At 35.1% G+C, this 23,036-nt stretch overlaps 1 protein-coding gene across 1 annotated transcript; it reads right to left on the bottom strand.

Annotated features, from left to right (window-relative positions):
• Positions 1-22,194: 22,194 nt before the first annotated feature.
• LOC108858367 (uncharacterized) lies at positions 22,195-22,644 on the bottom strand. The gene has a single exon (XM_018632307.1). The coding sequence runs from the start codon at positions 22,642-22,644 to the stop codon at positions 22,195-22,197; it is 450 nt and encodes a 149-aa protein (XP_018487809.1).
• Positions 22,645-23,036: the final 392 nt, after the last annotated feature.

Here is a 23,036-nt window from a genome sequence, read left to right as displayed (position 1 = left end):
TTGTCTATCATAGATCTGTTTTATATCAATTATGTTCATGTGTGCATGCATACGAAATGCCTGAACAAAATTTAGTAGATTATGCGACATTTTATCATATTTTTAAACACATATTCTCTGTTACCAATATTATATTATAAAGATAGATCGAAGAAGCCGTAAAAAGAAAAGACTGAAAAATAATTTTGTATAATTAAAAATATATATGGTGTTAATTTTAGCTTGCAATATGGTGTGACAGTTAAATAATAATCTGAATATATCTAATCAAAGTTCATCTTGTACAAAATTTCAAGAAATTAATTAGTAACTAAAAATAACCTCACACAACAACTATTAGAACCAACTTATCATCTTTGCAATTTGTGTTTTTGCTATTGTCCTTTGGAATTAACTTTTTCTTTGTTTTGTTGTCGTTGAGTGGGCATCAAAAGTCAATTCAATTAAAGAAATAGTCGAAGTTTGATGAGATTTGCTTGGATCCATTTCAGTGAATAATAACAAGCAGGCAGCAGGTTGGATTTCAGATCCCTTTTTTTTTTCTTATTAACCTTAGTTCGAAAATGTATCATACTACTACTATGATTAGTAGTAATCGAAATGAGGTTGATACAACCAATGCCTGTTTTATGATAAAAATATAACCGATGTAAGTTCAAATAAATATATACTAGATTTTGATCCGCACTTAAAAAGCGCGGATTATTTTTTGATAAAATTATTAACATGTTCATTTGTTAACTAATATGTTCAGGTTTGTTTGGACGTTTGATTTTCGATCCGGTTATAATTTTTTCGGTTTAATTTTGGTTTGATTATGATTTTTAGCTCTTTGATTTAAGAGATATAGAAACCAATCGATTGTTTATTAAATAGGGTTTGGTTTTTAGTTTTTGATTTGATTCAAATAAAAATGCTAGAAACCCGATAAAATTTCAAATATATTTGGTTTGGTTTATATTTTTCGGATAATTTCGAATAATTTGAGTGAAAATGGATTTTTAAAGTTTTTAATAAAATATAAGATAACTCTGATAAAAATATTCGGATGATTATATTTTTTGAGAAATTTGGATACTTTGAAATATTTATGATAAAAGTAATCGGGCAATCCAGTTTTTTGAATAATATAATTTATTAGTAATTATAAAATTATATTGATTAATGAATAACTTATTTTTATTGCTTTACAACTATTTAAATATTATGATAAAACGACATTTTAGTAGTTATTCAATTAGTTTTAAACTTTTAATAGTTGTTATATAGTTTATTTAAAATATTTTAAATTAGAACTAATTGATTTTTAAGTAGAGCAGTTTATCACGTACGAACAGAACCATATTTTTTTCTTTTAATAACTGAAGCATTTATGGATAAATTTAGTTTCCTATTAATTAGGAACAAAATCTCTTGAAACAATAATGGTGCTGATTCTAGTTAAATAAAAATATGATGATTACCATTAATATAGGAGTGGCACAGTTGTAATATTTAAGAAAAACTAAGGGGATATAAAAAAATGTATTTCAGTTTTAATAGTATAGATGGAATATGGTTTGCGAAGGTCAGGTCGTTTTACTTGGAACTTCAAACGCTCGTTTACGGGTAGGGCTGGGCAAAAAAACAGAACCCAAAGAACCGAATCGAATCCGACCCGAAAATAGTACCAAACTCGAATCAAAATTGATAAAAAATCCGAACGGATTCAAATTTTTGGTATTTAAAAAACCAAACCCGAACCCGATCCGAACTGAAATATTTCGGGTACCCGAATGTATCTGAAATAGATTAATATACCTATATATATTAACTAATTTTAGATTTAATGTATATTAAAAGGCATCCAAAAATATATGATATTTTTAATTGTCCATACTTGAAAAATATATACAAATAGTCAAAAGTACATGTCTAAATAGTTAAAGTATATTCAAAACACCAATAACATTTAATATATATATTGATTCTCATTCTAAATATTCAAATTAAACCAATTTATATGTTAAGTTTTGGTATTTTAACACATGTTATTCAAATTTATATGTAATATTTATTTTGTTTATAGATTTTGTGAAGTTTAAAGTATATAATGAATTTTAAAAATTTTAAAAATAATTTAAATGGGTTTTCCGAACCCGAACCGAACCCGCAAGGATCTGAACAGAACCTGAACCGAAATTTAGAAATACCCGAATAGGGCTGAAATCTTTGACTCCGAAAATCCGAAACCCGAATAGACCTGAACCGAACCCGAATGGATACCTGAACGCCCACCCCTATTTACAGGGAAAACGACAAACCTTAATAAATCATGGATTCATTTCACAAAACAAACATGTAACATTCCGATACCTGGCCCAAAATTTTCTTAGGAGATTGTGCTTCTCTACGATTCATCAGAAAAAAATTAGGGTTCCTTTCCCTTTCTTATAAATATTCAGCCTCTTTCTCTTTTTTTCCATTCCAAATCTGAAACGGAGCCCTGCATGAATTTAGGGAGACTACAAAACCCTAGCCGTCAAGCTTCTCGTTTCCTTTTCTCTATTCCTTTCTCACGGCTCTCTCTTCTCTTCTCTTCTCTCTCCTCACCGGATCTCTTTCTCTCTCCTTGCCACAAGTCGTCTTGAGAGAAAGCCGAGCTGCCGATGGTCGTGTGTGGTGGTCGTTCGAGTGGTGGTAGTGGCCGTGTGGTGTGGTGGTGGCCAGATTTCGTCCCTCTCTTGTTCCCTCGTTACATTGTTCCAGATCTGTTCATAACTAATCTCAGGTGAGGTGATCCGAACCTAGTCTCCTTTCATGTACTCCTTTATGTTGGTTCTAGGTCTGATTAGATCTTGTTTGAGATTTAGGTTGCTAGTTCATAATAGTTACTAGGTTACTAGATGAAAGGATCATGACGCATAAGAACCTCCACATTGTTTTAAAAAACTTAATGAACCGCCTTGTGTTTATGTGGATGAATAATTACGATGATTGCTTGTGCGATTGGTTGTTATGATTCTTATGTGATGAATGATGCATGAAAGTTAGGTTGATAGAAAGAAGTGAATGTTTAAGATTATAGAAGTACAAGTGGTATTGAATGTGATTGAAGGATGAATGTAAAATAATATCACAATTGGTATCTAATGTGAATTATAGATGTGTGTGAGTGAGATGTCAATTGGTATCAGTTTTATGGTTGCGAATGAGTCTAAGTGTAAAGGAATGAATAAAGAAATGAGAATGAGTATGAGAATGAGAACGAGAATGATAATGAGTAAGAGTAAATGAATTTATATGTTGTCCTGTTTGGAACACCGAGAATGGGTGTGCGTCTAGAAAATGATGTGATAAGAATGAAAATAATGTGAATAAGATGATAAGTTTTTTGATAACATCGAAATGAGTTGTTGATTGTGATGAAAGAACCTAATAAATGATAGGTTGTTAAAGGATAAACTGTTTGTGTGTTGAGAATGAATGAGATGTGTGATAAGAATGAAAGAGATGTGAATGAGATGATGAGTTGTGTGATAACATTGGAAGTCATTGAGACAGTGGGTGTTGTGACCCGTTGATCAGTTAGGTAGGACGATGTGAGCGCCGCCGATCAATTATGTTTGGGAAATCAAATGCCATCGATCAATTATGTTTGGGCAATTCAAATTCCGTCGATCAATTATGTTTGGGTGATAACGAATGCCGTTGATCAGTTACGATAGGCGATAACGAATCCCGTCGATCAATTTTAGTGCGCTAGAACGCGTCGAAGAAGAAGGGTGGTAACAAAGGGGAGGAAGCCGTGGTTTACGGTATGAATTAGCAGCGATGTCGATAGCGATTAGGATCGCTCGTGGCGGAGACATGTCCGCATGCAAAAGGTCTTTAATGAGTCTATATGAATTTTAATGACGCTCGTGGTGTGCTGGTTTGGCGAGTGCCGGTTTGGCGAGTGCTGGTTTGGCGATTGCCAGTTTGGCGTGCCGGTTTGACGAGTACTGGTTTGGCGTGCTGGTTTGTTGAGTCGGTTTTTGTATGTTGAGTCGGTCAAGTCTATTGAGTTACGTGTAGCAATGAATGAGTTCATTGTGTTGATTGATCGCTAGGTTGATAGAGATGCATAGATGTTAGAAATGATATGTTGCATAGTTTGATTATAGTGGCTAGTCAGCCTTAGTTCTTGCATCGAGTAGTTTAGAGTGTCATGCGGGCAGGCTGGTCTAGAGTCACTTCATTGAGTAATCCAATTTATTATCCTTACCTTTACATTTCCATGTGTGCAGGACTTTAAGTAGAAGTGTGTGGATACGGTTGGGATAGTATTTCACAGAAGGAGTGCGTTTGTCGACTTTTGGGACCGGTAACAGGACACGTAGGGTTATCTAATAATGATTAGACATGTGTCCATAACACCAGCTTTGTAACTCTGATTGGACGCTGGTGGAGTGGGCCGTTACAATTGGTATTAGAGTGGGGGACTAAGATCCCTCTTAGTACTATCCTAAGGGATCGGCATTTCTGACATTTTCAAAATCTTGTTTAGAAAATATCCGTTAAAGTTATAACATCTAAAAAGTTGTGAAATGATTTTAAAACCACACACTATATTTATACTTCTGTTACCGGTTTTGTTAAGATCTATTTACTTGCAGGATTTTTTCCGAGCTTAATTCATTCGTTGGTTTTCTAAAAGAGTTTTTTGAGTAAAATTATTTCTCGCCTTGTGTGCCTCCCTTGATTGATATGTGATTGTGTGAGTCCATTTCTATAATTGATGTTAAGCTGGGAAGTCTGGGCTTGGAATTCAGGGACGAATTCCAATTAACAGAGGAGAATTATAATATTCCAGGCCAAAAATTTTCTTAAGGTCAATGTGTTTTTCTACGGCCCATTAGAAAAAAAATCTAGGGTTCCCTTCCATTTCCTTATAAATTATGGAGTAATATAGTTATACCAAAAGACAGTATCTATTCAAACCTAATATCGTATATGGTATCAGAGCAGCTCTAATAAGCCGCCATCCCCAAAATTTTTAAAATTTTCTCTTCTTCTTCGTTGTGTACTCAAGCTCGACAACAATGTCAGAAAATTCCCAAACTCCGGCGACTCTCAGCGAGACAATCACGGTCTCAGCCACGCCCACCCTTCTGAACGTCAATATGACGAATGTGACGAAGCTCACATCAACCAACTTCCTCATGTGGAACCGACAGGTGAATGCTCTTCTTGATGCATATGATTTAGCTGGCTTCCTCGATAGCACCTCTGTGATTCCTCCGGCTACGATCACCACTGATGCAGGTGTCGTTCTGAATCCTGCCTTTACCCTTTGGAAGCGCCAAGACAAGCTTGTCTACAGCGGCCTTCTCGGTGCTATCACTCCATCGATCCAACCAATCCTCTCAACCACAAACACCTCTGCAGAAATCTGGACAATACTCAATGCAACGTACGCGAAGCCGACAAGAGGACACGTCAAGCAGATTAGGCAACAAATCGATAGCTGGACGAAGGGAAGCAAATCCATCAACGAGTACTTCCAAGGCTTCACCACTCGATTTGACCAACTTGCTATCCTCGGGAAACCATTGGATCTTGAGGATCAGATTGAAAAGATCCTAGGGGGACTTCCAGAAGAATACAAAACAATGGTTGATCAAGTGGAAAGCAGGGACACAGCCCCATCGCTAGCAGAGCTCCACGAGAAGCTCATCAATCAGGAGGTTAAACTTCAAACTGCGGTGGCGGCTCCACCTTCACCTGCACCTGTAACAGCCAACTACACTAATTACAGAGGAAATGGCAACAGGTCCAACAACTCGCGTCGTGGTGGATATCGTGGAAACCAAACTTGGCAGCAACAACAACAGTTCAGTGCGCCTACACATCAAAACACACAGCAGCCGACTCCGAGAGGTTATCAAGGAAAATGCCAAATCTGTGGAGTCTTCGGACACAGTGCAAGGCGCTGCACTCAGCTTCAAATGTCGGGTGGACACCAGAACTCTGCTCAGCCATGGCAACCACGAGCGAACTTTGTTGGAGCTCCGCAGTACAACCCGAACCCGTGGCTTCTTGACAGTGGAGCGACGCACCATCTGACTTCAGACCTCAACAATCTCGCACTTCACCAACCATACCATGGGGGTGAAGAGGTTGCTATTGCCGATGGCTCCACCATGTCCATCTCCCACACTGGTTCAATGACTTTCCCTACTTCACATAAAGCTCTTAAACTCGATAATGTGTTGTGTGTTCCACATGTTAACAAGAACTTAATCTCTGTGTATCGGCTCTGCAATGCTAATCAAGTTTCTGTTGAATTCTTTCCTGCTCACTTTCAGATGAAGGATCTCAGCTCGGGGGCGCGGCTACTTCACGGTCAAACGAAGGGTGATCTGTATGAGTGGCCCAAGCCTAACCTAACCCCATCAGCCTATGCAACCTATCCTGATACGAAAGCCTCCATGGACCGATGGCATAAACGGCTTGGCCACCCCTCCATATCTATTCTCAAATTTGTTGTTTCAAAGTTTGCTTTACCTTGCTTAAACACTACTTCTTGTTCTTCTCCTTGCAATGATTGCCTTTTGAATAAAACTCATAAACTTCCTTTTCACCAAAGTTCAATCAAATTTTCTCAACTTCTCCAATATTTATTCTCGGATGTTTGGCAATCGCCAGTCCCTTCAAACAAAAGCCAAAAATACTATCTTGTGTTTGTTGACCACTTTACTCGATATACTTGGCTTTTCCCACTTACTGCCAAATCCCAAGTTAAAGAAATTTTTCTTCAGTTCAAACCTTTAGTGGAGACCCGATTCCAAACAAAGATTCAACATCTATATTCTGATAACGGAGGGGAATACATGGTCATGCGATCTTACCTAGCAACCAACGGCATCTCTCACCTAACAACCCCACCCCACACACCCGAACACAATGGCCTATCCAAGAGGAAGCACAGACACATTGTAGAAACTGGTCTGTCACTTTTGTCAACTGCAAAAATGCCCCTTACATTCTGGCCAGAAGCATTTGCCACAGCTGTGTTCTTGATAAATCGCCTCACTACCCCTACTCTAGCTAATCAGTCTCCCTTTCAAAAACTCTTCCATACCGCCCCAAACTATGGCAAACTTCGAACCTTTGGAAGCCTTTGCTACCCATGGCTCCGACCATATGCTCCTAATAAGCTAGAACACCGATCTACTCCTTGTGTTTTTGTGGGATACTCTCTGTCTCAAAGTGCATACTTGTGCTTAGACCCTACTACTGATCGAGTATACACGTCTCGACATGTAAGGTTCAACGAAACGGAGTTCCCATATCATCGTCTCAAGAACCCTCCTGCTACTCCTGAACCCGAGATACCAACCCAAACTCACCCTTACCAACCTCACACTACCATTTACCCGACACCACCACTCGTACAGTCACCAGCGCCGACCATGGAGAGCTCACCTCCGAGCTCTGCAACTTCGCCTCAAGTGACTCCGTCCGTGGCTACAACAGACACTGCACAATCGAACAACACAGCAAGGGAAAACTCAGAAACAGAGACACCAGTGGTAAACACAGAGACAGTGCCAGTGCCGTCTCCTACAGCTCCAATGGCACCACCACCACCACGACACTCGATGACGACGAGGTCAAGGAACAACATCATCAAGACTACTACACGCTACAACCTCCATGTTAACCTTCAAGAGGATCCCCACTGGATACCTACAACCTGGCAGCAAGCGATGAAACATCCAAAGTGGCGTGCAGCGATGCTTGCAGAGTTCAACTCACATATACAAAATCACACTTGGGACTTGGAGGCAGTGTGTCAAGGAATGAATGTCGTTGGATGTCACTGGATCTTCACGATCAAATATCACCCCAATGGAGAGATTGATCGATACAAAGCCCGTCTCGTCGCAAAAGGTTATCATCAACAACCAGGCATTGACTACACAGATACCTTCAGCCCGGTTATCAAACCAACGACCATCAGAATTGTTCTTGGATTAGCAGTCAACAACTCCTGGCCGATACGGCAAATTGATGTCAATACCGCATTTCTCCAAGGGCATCTTAAAGAAGAAGTGTTCATATGCCAGCCGCCGGAGTTCGTTGACAAAGACAATCCAACGAAAGTGTGTCGTCTCCGCAAAGCTCTCTACGGACTCAAACAAGCACCAAGAGCGTGGTACTCTGAGTTACAGAAGTTCCTAGTCGGCAATGGGTTTTATAACTCTCTCTCCGATACCTCCTTGTTCATTCTAAAGCAAGGAAAAGACTTCGTCTCTGTACTTGTATATGTTGATGATATCTTGATTACAGGAACTTCGACGCAGCTTGTTCAGAGTGTGATTGAGACGCTGGCAAGAAAGTTCTCTATCAAGGATATGGGGAACCTAAGCTACTTCCTAGGCATAGAAGCCATCAGAACACGAGCTGGGTTGCATCTAATGCAGAGAAAGTATGTCATTGACCTACTCACCAAAACAAATATGCTCCACTCAAAACCGGTCTCCACACCTATGGCCTCTTCTCCGAAGTTGACATTGAAATCAGGCACTCCCCTCTCTGACCCTCGCGAGTACAGGCAAGTAGTTGGCAGCCTCCAGTACCTGTCTCTCACACGACCAGACATCGCGTATGCAGTGAACAGGCTCTCTCAGTTCATGCATCTCCCTACCTCGACGCATTGGCTCGCTGTAAAACGACTGCTTCGCTACCTCTCAGGTACCTTGAGTCATGGAATCCTTCTTCGGAAACAAACAACAGCACCTCTCCATGCGTTCTCGGATGCAGATTGGGCCGGTGACTCAGACGACTATGTCTCCACGAACGGCTTCATCATCTACCTTGGCTCTAATCCTATTTCTTGGGCATCACGAAAACAGCGAGGTGTCGCGAGGTCCTCCACAGAGGCAGAATACAGAGGAGTTGCGAACACATCCGCAGAACTACGATGGATCTGTTCCCTTCTCACAGAACTTGGCGTCAGGCTCCCAACTTCTCCCACCATCTATTGTGATAACATCGGCGCGACGTATCTTTGCCAAAACCCAGTCTTCCACTCCAAGATGAAACACATTGCCATTGACTTTTGTCAGAGGTCAAATTCAGAATGGAATGCTGTGAGTAACTCATGTCTCCACGTATGATCAATTGGCTGATGGACTCACAAAACCACTTCCGCGACTACCGTTTCAGAACCTGTGCAACAAGATTGGTGTCACTACGGTTCCTCCATCTTGAGGGGGCGTATGGAGTAATATAGTTATACCAAAGGACTATCTTGTAAATAGATTAGAATACAGTATATACCCTAGAGTCTACTTGTATAAATACTCTGTACTTCTATGAATAAAGTATCTATTCAAACCTAATATCGTATATAAATATCCAACCTCCTTCTCTCTTTTTCCGCATTACATATGATGGAGAATGTTGGTGAGAACCTGCAAGAGAAATTTGTTCACGACTCTCATGCTGATGATACCAATAAAGTATTATTGTTACAATAATTGCAGACTCATTCAAATCTGTGTTAGGATGCAGTGTTGAGATTTGATTGAATCTTCTCTCCTCGTGTTCTCACCCAAGAGTACTAAAGTAGCAACAAGTCTTTTTCTCAGAATTTTCAAGAACAACACTTTCTGGATCAGAAGAATTTGCTTTCTCTGGCTCTGTTAAAATCTGTGACATGTTAGATGAGTGTGTGGTTCTGAAACTTAGATTATAGGAATTTGGTGAGAAGTTAGTTACAGGACTACATATGTTGTTATTGTAGCTGATGCGTTGCTAAAGTTTGTATTTGGTTTTGTTTTTCTAGAATTGTTAAGATTTTGTCACTTGGTAACTGGTTGATGATTAATGGTCTTATTCATGTGTATGCAGAAACCAAATGATTTGCTCAGGAACAAAATACATCTTCACTTACCATCCTGGGATTTGTTGGGCTCTCCCAAGTGTCCTAACTATTCATGGTATCATTTTTGAACTAAAGGAAACTGTGGTGATGGCTCCTCTTCCTCTAACAACTCCCACGAAAGGAAGAACATTGTGTCTAGCATGTTACCTCTATAAGCTAAGAGAGATACATAAACTGGACATTGGTGCTTTACTTGGGACGAATTTCTCTTTTCATACAGCTCAAGAAAAGTGGATTTTACTGTTAATTATTATACATGTATACTGCAGCTCAACTTTATCGTGTGAACAATACAATAAGGACGTTAACAGATTTTATAACTTTAGGTTTCTGTAGAATTTGTCCGAATTGAGAGAGTGAGGCATCTCTGATATGAAACCTGAACAAAATGAATTTATTATTGGACTTTCTCTAAAAACTCTCCATGTGGACATTACAAAGGTATGAACAAGGATATCCACAAGGACACACATATTGTGTACATTACCAACATTTTTTTTTTTTGAGCAACCATTATGGACACTAAAAAGTAGAAAATTTAAACTATCCATGTGACATTACAAAAGGTGTACAACTACAAAAACCAAGTTATCCACATAGACGCTTATATTGTGTGCACCAACCATATTTAAACATGAAATAACAAATTAACTTAGACCAGCCACACACACTCACGTTATTAGATATTTAAAAATACTAGAGATATTGACCGTGCTGCACGCGGTTTATATTTTCTAAATTATAAAAAATTTGAAAAATATTCTTACATGAGATTTGTTTGAAAAAACTTTCTTTATTTAATATTTTAATAAATTCACGTTTATATTTATGTAAGTTGACTAAACAATACAATCTGAAATTTTATTTATTTTCTTTTTTAAAAAATACTGTTAATATTTACATAATAACTTACTAATAGATTTCTTACTTTAAAAAAAAAACATGAAGCATTTCTGTTATTTGATTATTTGGGAGCTTTTCCTTGTTCTCTATTTTTTCATATCGTCTTTTCCCTCTAATATCTTTCCTGATTATTTTATTTTTAATTAAATAAATCAAAGCTAGTTTCAGATGTCATCAACTCCTATACTTTAAATTAACCCAATAAAAAATAATCACTATGAAAGACTAGCAATGAACAATAAAAAGTTGCATCATAGAAAAAAAATTAAAATGGAGACTCTTCATAATCTAAATTAGAGTATAAAAAAAAATTAGTTATAAGATATTTACTTAAGATAGAAAGCTAGAAAGATTGCATGCTACGTATGAGGGATGAATTATGCTTGCTAAGTGTGTAAGTTCTCTGTTTATATAAATTTCATATTTTCTTAAAAATATAGAATTTAAAACATTTTATAAAATTTATCTATTTGTCATTTAAAATGATAAACATGTATCTATCTTAAATATATGTTTATCTCAAAACGTAATTAAAACTAATTAACTTAAATTTAAATTTAGTTTTAATTTGTTAGTTTGAAATCAAATCAGGATAAGAATATCTTTACAGATATAAGAAGTGTAGTTTTCAAAAAAAAATTAAGAAAAAGTATTTTTTTGTTGTAAAAGGATAGTTTATTTCATAACATAAGTGTTCTTTATATAGGAGTTATATAGACCGTCATAAGACAAATGAACCTAATACATAATGGGCCATAAATGGGCATAGACTCTAACTCTATTCTAATGGGGCGACTGTCTTTTCTTGATGGGTCGGGCTGGTTAATGGACATCCACAATACATTATTCATAACACTCCTCCTTGGATGCCATAACCATTTAGAGCTTGTAGTGTGCTTAATGTTGCCTCGTTAAAAACTTACCAGGAAAACCCAGTAGGACAAAACCTTGGTGAAAGAAAAAAAGTACAACACACACTACTCCCCCTGATTTGGACTTCCGTAAATATTCTTCAAGTCTGGCGCATGGACACTCTTGTGGTTTAGCTTCATGGGCGCTTGAACTGGTCCTTCTGTTGTCACGTCCCAAACGGATAGGTAGACTTCATGGACGTGTACTTGGTGTAGACATGGTGAAGAAGTCGACTAACATATCACATGACTTAACTTGTAGTATTTTGTGCTTCTTCATCATTCTCCAAACGTGTATAACCTGTTTGAGACCTTGTATAGACCTGTAACATTTATCAAAACCAAACAATCCTTTCTTTTGGGCTTGGTTAGTATAAATCAATCTTAAACACTTAGTTCCTTAGAAGGTAACTTAGGATATTGATCCTGTCCCATTGTCCCATGTCCGGACATACCAAATTTATCTAAGTAAAGTGCCAGTAGCACTTATGGCAGGAGACATGTATGGCTTTAGTATAAATATCTTATGGTCTGAATATATCCATAGAACTTATCCGACCTAGTATGACTTGTCATATCAAGGCGCCAATCATATCAATACATTTCTTTTGGTCGGATGTGCATAAGTCTTAAAAGTACTTATGTAAAGTCTTTCCTGGACCAAGGACACATGCCTTGTCCATAGCCATAGCACGATTTGAAATATAGTGGTTATTGGAACCGGTTTAGTCGGAACAGGATCGAGGGGATCGAGCCGGAACGGGGCTGGAACAAGACCGAGATGATTAAGGCCGAACCAGGCCGAACATGATCTTGGTTGATATGGATCTTTTGGTCATGAATCTGATGGATTCATTCTCTTATTTTCTGACCATATCACATTCTATTCTTGGTATGTTGGATCATAGATCCAAATACACTTTCATGGCTATGATCTCCATTATAGATCATTGTATTCTTATCATAGCCTTTCCAAGAATCAGTCAAACTTAATCATCCTTTCTTTAAGTATGAACACAAGGAATTTCTTACATAATATATGCATGGACTGATATGGATCGTTCTTACAGAACTCCATTTACTAAGTATCACTTAGCCTTATCTTACATATGCATTATATGCCTTACATGCAGCTACTTTTACTACAGTCTATGAACAGCTCATGAACGACACTGTTTTATGAGAACTTCTTTTCTCATCTTTTATGTATCTATATTACCTTTATATCCAGTGATATATTCAATGTCTACTACATCTTTCTTATATGTCCAGATCTTATCAATTTTGATATTGGGTAGTAGCATCCACCACATAGGAGCATGTCTCCTTATAACTTGTTCCTTAGTCCCTGTGAGTATCCTTGTGTGATCAAGCCATTCCATTGAATGCTTTTGAGTAGCAACATGGACGACCTCTTGTCTATATGTTCATGTTCTACGTCTCACGATTTTCTTTTCCTCACAAGACTCATCTGTTCACTGGTTAGAAAGCGTCTCTTATATATATATGGCCATACGCCCATCTTTCTTTTCTTTATAACCCCACGTCCCTTTCTTTTCTTTATGAGTACTCTCACGTGGGTTCGTGATCCTCGCTTATATCTGTTATGCTCAAATGCTTTCTCTTATGCATCTTTATCACTTATGTATGTGTATGTGTCGACACCTTATATGCTGTTCCATCGCGTTCCAGACATGATACAATCGGTTGAGATTTCATTTTTTATCAGGACCACTGAATACTTTGCAGCTTGGCGTCCCAAGTCGCATTGTATGGTACCTGTACCTTAGAGCCGTCCGGCCTTATCTCAATGTTCTGGTCTGGTTTCCTTTATGACCTCGGATATGTCATTTCTATGCACCTTTCTTTTCATTTCCGAGGTTTCTTTATATATGGAACATATTGGTCTATCTTGTATAGACTCTACAGCCACTTGATTATGTCTCTACTAGGACATTTATTTCGTAGTGCTAAGCTGATATGACTTAGTCATTCTTTCTTTCGGGTCTGTCTGGCTATCATTTTGTATGATTTTCTTTCTTTGTATGGTCATCCAGTATCACATTCTCTGGTCCGAGGATCTTGCCAAGAAAAAGATGGTTAATACCAATCCATTTCTCTTATCACATTTACTCTTTACCAACTTATAGCTTTCTCCTTTTAATGTTGGATAGCCGGATTCATCTTGTATGTAATTCGTGTACCTTGGCCAAAATCTGATCACCCATGTTTGGCTCATGGTCTCTTTGAATTCGTGGGAGAAATACATATTCTTTATCCAACATATATTCCCAATCTTATCTCATCTTCTTATGAGGTTCCATCCTAGACGACACATATGTTTGTGGTGGTCTATACATAATCTTTTAGAATGGTGTCTGGATCATGACCCTTTATCATACTTAGATGGGAATATCTATGCTCACTTTATATGGCCTGATGCATCTTATCTTTTATACATGTAAATCCATAATGTCTCCAAGCTTATAGACTTTTCATAGCCGATCCTTTATGGGAAATAGCTTATTTCGGCCGAACCTTTATAACATGGTTTTAGACCATAGTACACAAACATATAGTATTGATCATGGGTTTATCCTCTCTCCCCCTCATGACCATACTATAATTTCGTGATGTATAAAGACACTAAACCATTTTGCCATTTCGTAATGCTTGGGACAATTAAGCCTCATGAGTTTCCCGTGTGTACATGTTTCACAACGTGAGATTCTATGGGAACAACTCTTTGTGCCTTTGTAATATTAAACTTTGCATCAAGTTTGGACAAGGATGGCTAATCCGGTCATACCATAAAGTGTTTAATTTCGTGGGTCAAACAATCTGGTTATCTAGGCCTTGTGCTTTTATCATACTGATCCTTGGCATAGTCTAGATCAGTAGAGAATGCATGTATAGTCTCGACCATTTTCTATGGTCTTGGGCAATTTTTCTGTTCTCATATATCTGAAGAAACTTTGTTTCCTTTGCCCATTGGTTCAATGCGGAAACCATTCATTTTCAAATCTTTATAACTCAATGGATCTTTTATCGGATGTATATAATGCCTTGGCTGAGTGACTATACTCTCATTTATAAACTCATATATACTCTTATCCATATCATAGAATTTTGATGTCAATTTTTTTTGTTCAAGGCATCTGAAGTCTCATAATCCATCTGATCATTTTCTTTTTCATGAGTTTCATACTCCATTTGATCAGTATGGTCGTGATCCATGTCATCTTCACCATCTCGGTAAGCCATGTTGGCTTCCGGATTTTTCTTCAAACTCTCTATGTAAAGCTTACACAAGTGCTTTGGAGTTTGGCAATTCTTTGCCCAGTGATTACCCATACCACATCTGTGACACAAATCAGATTTTATTTGAGGTTTAAAAGACACACTTCGACCTCGACCTCGACCACGACTAAAACCGGTGTGGTACTGCGGTCTCGTCCTCGCCCATGTGCCTTAAATGTGCCACGACCTCGTCCATGACCTTTCCCACGGCTAGGGCCAGAATTGTTGTTGTGTTGGACGAGATTACTTTCTTTCTTAGGCCCCAAAAACAGCCTAGAAATGTCGGGTAATGATTTTGTACCGGGAGGTCTCATCTCACTGTTTCTCATTAATAACTCATTATTGCTCTCAGCCAATAGTAAACATGAGATCAAATCAGTATAGGTGGTGAAACCTCTTTCTCTATACTGCTGTTGTAGTAACACATTAGAGAAGATTTTATTAAGTATCTCTTGTTCAGTTACTTCTTCACCACATTGTTTCAACATTGAAACTATCTTAAACAGAACCGAGTTATATTCATCCACAGACTTATAGTCTTGGAATCTCAGGTTCTTCCACTCAAATTTATTCTTTGGTAATAGCACCATTTTCTGGTGATCATATCTCCGTTGTAAGGCGGTCCAAAGCTCTAGTGGATTTTATTTACTGAGATACTGATTTCTTTAGACTCTTATTTAGATGGTGGCTAATAACTAATATTGCCTTGTATCAATCTTTCTCATTTGGCAATATCGCCTTCTGTGATTCATTCATTGACTCTAGGATAACCTCAGTATCCAGTGCCCATTTCAAATGATTATCTCCTTAGAGATTTAGGGCAGCATTATCCAAGTTGATTTTCGACATCTCATATCATATATCACTCAATCTTTATAAGAAAATCAATGCATATAAATCGTGTGATCAAGCAGACAATCGAGTTAATGCTTTCCTAATAAACAAGCCACACGACTATAGGGGTGATATGCAATGAGGCCACACGGCCATACAATCATGATTGATATACCATGGATTTCACCCGTTTTCTACCATGGTATACTAGTATTTTAATATAACTAATGTGTTTTCTAGCCTGTTAGGTATGTTTTCAGGTTCAGAAGCGTTTCGTGATAAAGTGATGTTTTTGGAGCATTCTGGAGTACAAGAGATAATACACCTGAGTTGACCATTCAAGACCAATTCGGAAGTCAACATTGTGATAAGAATCGATCGATACTCATCCAGAGTTGTCGATCGATGTAGCTGAGAAGATCCGCATACTAGAAGATTATAATCGATCGATACACATCTAGTGTTATCGGTCAATATCGAGGACGAAATGGTTTAGCCTACTACTTCACCAAGACTTCACCAAATTACGAGATTGCCCCTGACGAGTTTTTAACCTAATGGAAATGGTTAAATATTCCTGCTAAGTGTTTTTGACGGCAAACTTTGAAGAGTTTAAGAAAAGCAAGTCTTGAAAGGCAAAGTAGAGAGTGTGAGAGAGAGACTAGAGTTTTATATGTTTTGAGAGATTGGAGAGATTTGTGAACTCCATTTGTTTTCTACTCCTTATCTATGCAAGTCTTTCATCTATCTATCCCCTAGACTATATTTGAGAAGTGATTTGTACATGTGTCATCACTACAATTGTTCTCAACAAAAAAAGATGACATGACTTAAAAAAAATATGACATGGCATCGATCTAATTGTGACATGTAAAATTTTATATATTAAGATTTATATTTTTGGTAAGATTTCATAAATATGGTAATTACTATTTTCTATATACGGATTCATATTTTTGCAAAGTTTCGTAATATAGTAATAACTAATAAATTTTATATCAAAAATATTATTTTTCTACAAGTATCCAATTTGGTAATATTTTAGAAATATGGTAATAATAATAAGTAATTACTTTTCTATATCTATTAAAATAATATAATTATATATATATAAATAATAATTCCGAATTTTTTTTAATCAATTTATGATTCATTTTTATTATCAAAATAAGTGTAGTTATAATTATATATTTATCAACTTATATATGTTATTCATATTAATGTATATATTTATTAGAAATACATATAAGATGACATCGATCAAATTGTGAGATGTAAAATTTTCTATATTAAGATTTATGTTTTTGGTAAGATTTCTTAAATATGGTAATGGCTATTTTCTATATACGGATTCATATTTTTGGCAAAGTTTTGTAATATAATAATAACTAATAAATTTTATATCAAAAATATTATTTTCTACAAGTATCCAATTTGGTAAGATTTTAGAAATATGGTAATACTAATAAATAATAACTTTTCTATATCTATTAAAATAATATAATTATATATATAAATAATAATTCCGAATTTAATTTTTTCATCAATTTATGAATCATATTTTTATTATCAAAATAAGTGTAGTTATAATTGTATATTTATCAACTTGTATATTATTTTTATTACTGTATATATTTATTAGAAATAATTAAAAATAAAAATTAACTGAATAAAATATAATATGAATAAAATAACTCTATAAATTTTTAATTATTATTATTACAATATTAATAAAATAAAATTATAAAGTTAAAGTAAACTCGAGTAAATCAAACTAGAAAATTACATTATGGTTTTATTTTTTAACTAATAAAATTTAAATAATGAAAATTGATAATTTGTTTATATAAAATATTTTTAAAATTTAACCAGTGAGACATCACTGAGAGTTAAGCGACTGAGTTCTATAGTATCATGCAAGCAATTTGTTAGACATTTATAGATATTATAATCTTCATTCCTGAATAAAAGCCCTAAGTCTAGTACTTTTCATTATCATTTAAACAACCATCATATTGTTAGTTAGAGCAACTACCTTACTCATTTTAGGAATTGTCATTTACATTTGATTATTAAAACCAACTTCACCTAGGATTGATTAATTGATTAGATTTAATTGGTTCCCTAGCTCCTCATGATTCGATCCCTAAGTACTACAACTGTACCTCTTATTTGAGAGAGTAAGCTCTACAGGGTAATTTGAGCACTATCAATGATGCATCAAGTATGAAAAACAATAATAAACCTTAATGCTAACCAATTCGGATTTAAGGTTTTCAAGGCCTTTGGGAATTCAAACAAGGTTTCAAGGCCTTTAGGAATTCAATTTCATGATGCAATCTTAGTAAACAATTTCTAGATGATCAATGAATCGGGAAAGTAAGCATAAAAGAAAAATTCCAGAAAAGGAAACTTTCTATAAAAGAAACTTTCTATAAAAAAACTTTCTATAAAAAAAAAATTATAAAAAGAAACTTTCTATAAAAGAAAATCTTTTAATTTAACAATCAGGAAAATTTCAATCAATCTCTCAATCAATTATCAATTTTAAAACCTCAGAACATCAAAGATTAAACAACTCAAAGAATCGGATTCAATTCTAGGGTTTTATGGTTTCAAGTCCATAATTAGGTTTTAGGGTTTAATCACTATGTTCTTAGTTTAATCGGTATACCAGAGTTTGAAGGGTTGAACCGGACCACCAAAGTCGGATGAACCTCTATCTTGCATGCAGACGGACGCTGACTCTTTTGTGAACAGGGAGCTGCGAATGTCTAGGATCAGGGACACTTAAGGGCTTTAGCTGATCGGATGTATGCAAGCCAGAATGCAAGCAAAAACAATTTAGGGTTCTTTGCACTAACTTCTCTCAGCTCATGAAACAAAACAAAGAGTATTAGATTACTTGAATAGCTTAATCTAACCAAGGTATAATCAAACAACTGAGGTATGATAAACTTATCTTTCAACAGGATTTGAATTTGGCTAGAAAATCTTGTTGGTTCGGATTAGGGTTCCAAAGACTAAGACGGCGCCGCGTATTGTAGCTGAGAGTGAGGGCGCGTCTGAGATCGGATCGATGAGAGGTTTGCGCTGATGGATTCATCTCGTCAAGAGCTTCAATTTGATATGTGGATCGTCGTCTAGTTCCTTAGTGTTGAAGAGATCGATCGATTTGAAGTTGCGCCGGAATTAGGGTTTTTAGGGTTACTGGCGGCGCGTACTGAAACAGAGCGCGAGGGAGCGTCTAAGATCGGATCGATGTGAGGTTTGCGGACTTGGATTCGTCTCGTCGAGAGCTTCAATTTTATATATTACTCGTTGTCTGGATCTTTACGGTTGTAAAGAACGAAGGATTTGAAGTTGCGCCGGAATTAGAATTATTGTGGCCGTCGGCTAGATTCTAGGGTTTAGGGAGCAACTCGTGCTGATAACATGTTCTGAAAGGATAGTTTATTTCATAACATAAGTGCTCCTTATATAAGAGTTACATAGACCGTCATAAGACAAATGGACCTAATACATAATGGGTCATAAATGGGCATAGACTCTAACTCTATTCTAATGGGCCGGCTGTTTTTTCTTGATGGACCAAGCTGGTTAATGGATATCCACAATACATTGTTCATAACATTTTTCAAATTTAAAATCATAAACATAGTAGTTTTGAAGAAATTCCTTTCACTATTAGCTGAGTTGTTTTGTTTGAGTTCGTATTTCAATAAGTATTTATTTGTTAAATAATTTTCAATACTTCTTGTTTTTTTTCAATAAACTTGGAATAAATTTGTTCGTTATCTTATTTTATACCACATATTTTGTTTTGATAATTACACAAAAAAATGAGTATCATAACTAACACACTAAATGTAAAGAATTCGTTTAATGTCATTTTTTCATCTCAGTCATTAATTTTTGTTGATCTTTTGGGTTATATGATGATATGATGTACATTTTTTGTAATTTTTTTGTTGGTTCTCGTTTCAAACTTTGAGCAAATTTTACAGAGTTACTACAGCAAACTCTAAGTAGTAGTGTTGGGGGCGCGTATTATTTTTTAATTTTATTTAAATTAATTTAAAAACATATCGCATATGGTTAATTAATATGATACGTAATCTTTATATATATATAGGTGTAGTTTTCTTCACCAACATGGTTTTCTTTTCCACTTGTTAATGTTCAATAATTTTATAACAATGCTTCTTTCATCCTAGATAATTAGTCCCACAAATATGTACTTATAATAAAACTAGGTGATTTTCCCGTGCACATGCACGGATATAAATATTTATGAAATGAATATATTAAATAGTTTGCTATAATTTTTTTATTTTTAAATTACTATGTAATTTATATTGTAATCAGTATGCAATTTTTTCAAATAATATTATTTTATTTTAATCATAGGTATAATTTTGGATATATAGGATAATATCTAATTTTCCGATTCAACCATAATTTGTTTATTCTATAGATTAAAATATTGATTAATTTTGTTGTTTACATTTAATTTGATACTGCCTTAGATTTGTAAATATATTTTAGAAATATTATGTATAATTTAATATAATTTATTTTTAGAATTAAATAGTAAAAATAAATTAAAGTTTTAATTAACTCAAAGTTACTGATATTAATATAACAACAATAGTATTATGAAACCTCATGCATATATATAAATTATAGAAAAGAACTTAGTTGTAATAGTTGGTTAATATATATTCATAATATTAATTGAGATCTCATATTAGTTAATAGTATGTTACATTGTTCTATAGTTTATATTTATAAAAAATATTAATATGAACAATAATACATTATATTTAGTTAAGTGTTTGATTTTGTATTAAAAATTAGATTAGTCGAATTATTCATTTTGTGGATATATTGTGTTACATATATTCCTTCAAACTAAATAAAAAATGCATTTTTATTCATTAAAATATCTTGTGTTATGTTATTTAATTTTTTTTTGTAATAAATTTGAGAAATAGATTAATTAAAATAAAATATTTATATTAAAATATTTATTATGTTGTTTAAGATTATATTTTAAAGGATAATTATTTATTTACTCTAAAATAAAAATTATTTTTGTTAAGTTTCCTTTTAGTGAATCGCATTATATATAAAATATATTTTTCGTTTTTAAAATTTACAAAAAAATTTCATTATATAGGTTATTTAGAGAAGGAAACCAAAATAAAAAGGAAATTTTTTCTTTTTAATAATGACAAATAGATATATTTGATTCATTAAGGGTACTATTATAATTAACCATCATAAGAATTAACGTGAGCGTGACACATAGGAAACTGACTTCTCAAATAATATTATAGAGATTAAAACTAAACAATATTTTAAAAAATTTTAGATATCTAAAAGAAACTAATGATATTACGATTAAAAATTTATTTACTTTTTTAAAAGATGTAGAAAATTTTGAAAATTTTAGTAATAAAAATTTTATAATTATAAAAGTAAAATTAAATAAAATTCCGAAATTTATAATTCATATTTGAATATATTTATTTTAGGGATGATTTATGAGTTATTACCATATTTTAAAAAGTTTACCAAAATATAAATCGGCATTAAATGTAAATTTACCAAAAATATATATCAACAATAAATGTTATTGTTCATGTCATATTTAGATGTAAGCCATGTCATCAATTTTCGTGAAATTGATTGTGAAAATGACATGTGGCAAAATCACTTCGCAAATATAGTCTACAGGATAATTTATTAAACCTTCATTTCATTGTATGTTTTTTTATTGTTTTTGTACTTAGGTGTAGCCTCCGTCTTACTTCACTTTGTCGTCTCGGTTTAAAAGTTTATCTTTGTATAATGTACACTTTGCCATTTATATTTTAATCTTTTCTCTATATGTTTAATTATATTCAGTTTTTATTTTTTGTTGTCGTCAGTTCTTTTCATATCTATATTTTTACATAATTACATTCTTTTGGACGTTTATATTGATATTGATTTTATATGTTTAAGACATCATGTTTTTGGTTAGTTGAAATTTCACATGATTTCCAAAATTTGTCTAAATTTCAATTTTATTAAATGGAAGTCTTATTTTAAAATAATTAACTTCAATAAATATCTGATATATTAATTTATTACAATTTAGAAGTTTTTATCTGTTTGATAATTTTAATGCTTAGTTTTTTTTTTGTTGCTAACTTGTTAATATCATTAAAAATAAAAGTTCTGAAAATACAAATGAGTACAATCGAAGAGATAGGCTGTCAAGGCAAAAAAATTAAAAACAAGACAGCAGACTAGATTTAGGCCAACAAGAAGACAGAGGTTTCAAGTGAGCCAAATAACCATCAGACCACGGAAAGCTTTTCTGTCCTTCCTGGCTGAGATGATGTTGCGAATTTCCTTGTCAATGATGCGAAACAGAGCGTGCGGCGGGATGGATACACTGTTGTGGAGGACATTGTTGCGCTGCTTCCAGAGATGATAGATCGTTGCTTGAGCTGTTACCTTTCTTAGAGTTGAAGGAGATTGCGGTGAAGAAGCTCGGATCCAAGACATCAACTCAGACCAGGAGAGAAGATTCCTGGAGCGGTTTAGCCTTGAGAGGACCAGTGACCACACTTCAGAGCTGAAGTCACATGTGATGAGCAGGTGGTCTCGAGTTTCTTCAAGCGTGTTGCAGAGGCAGCAGAGCGAGGAGGTCTGTGGCGCCCACCGGGAGATCCTTGATCTGGTTGGTAGTCTGTTGAGTTGAGAAACCCACATGTTAAAAGCCATTTTCGGAATCGCACCTTTGAACCATATCGAAGTTGCCCAAGGTTTCTTGCTATCTGACTAGCGGAGAGCATCCCAAGTCTTGGAGGCAGAGTAAGCGGAGCAAGCAGAGTCATTTACTTGCCAGTGCACTGAGTCATTACCATCTTGGGGTTTTGGGACAGGGATCGTTGTAAGATAGATATGGAGCGACAACGCGTTGTCTGATCTAGGAGAAGGCAGCTTCCAATATCCATCTGAACAAACCTCAGAGACTGTAGAGTGGAGAGGGATTCTTAACTGTCGAGGACCTCCTTCTCCAATATATTTAGCAGATTACCAAAAAGGGTCCATGAATCGAACCAGAACTTTGTTTCTAGCCCATTGTTGACTGTATAGGAGACAAACCTCTCAGC

This window comes from Raphanus sativus, chromosome 5 (genome assembly GCF_000801105.2).
Source record: "Raphanus sativus cultivar WK10039 chromosome 5, ASM80110v3, whole genome shotgun sequence".
NCBI classification, from domain to species: domain Eukaryota; kingdom Viridiplantae; phylum Streptophyta; class Magnoliopsida; order Brassicales; family Brassicaceae; genus Raphanus; species Raphanus sativus.
The sequence above is the reverse complement of the archived record's forward strand: the minus strand, read 5'-3'. Positions and strand labels throughout refer to the sequence as shown.

What these genes read in the sequence shown, in the direction of transcription:
- LOC108858367 (XM_018632307.1), bottom strand. Translation starts at nt 22,644, where the DNA reads ATGGCTTTTAACATGTGGGTTTCTCAACTCAACAGACTACCAACCAGA.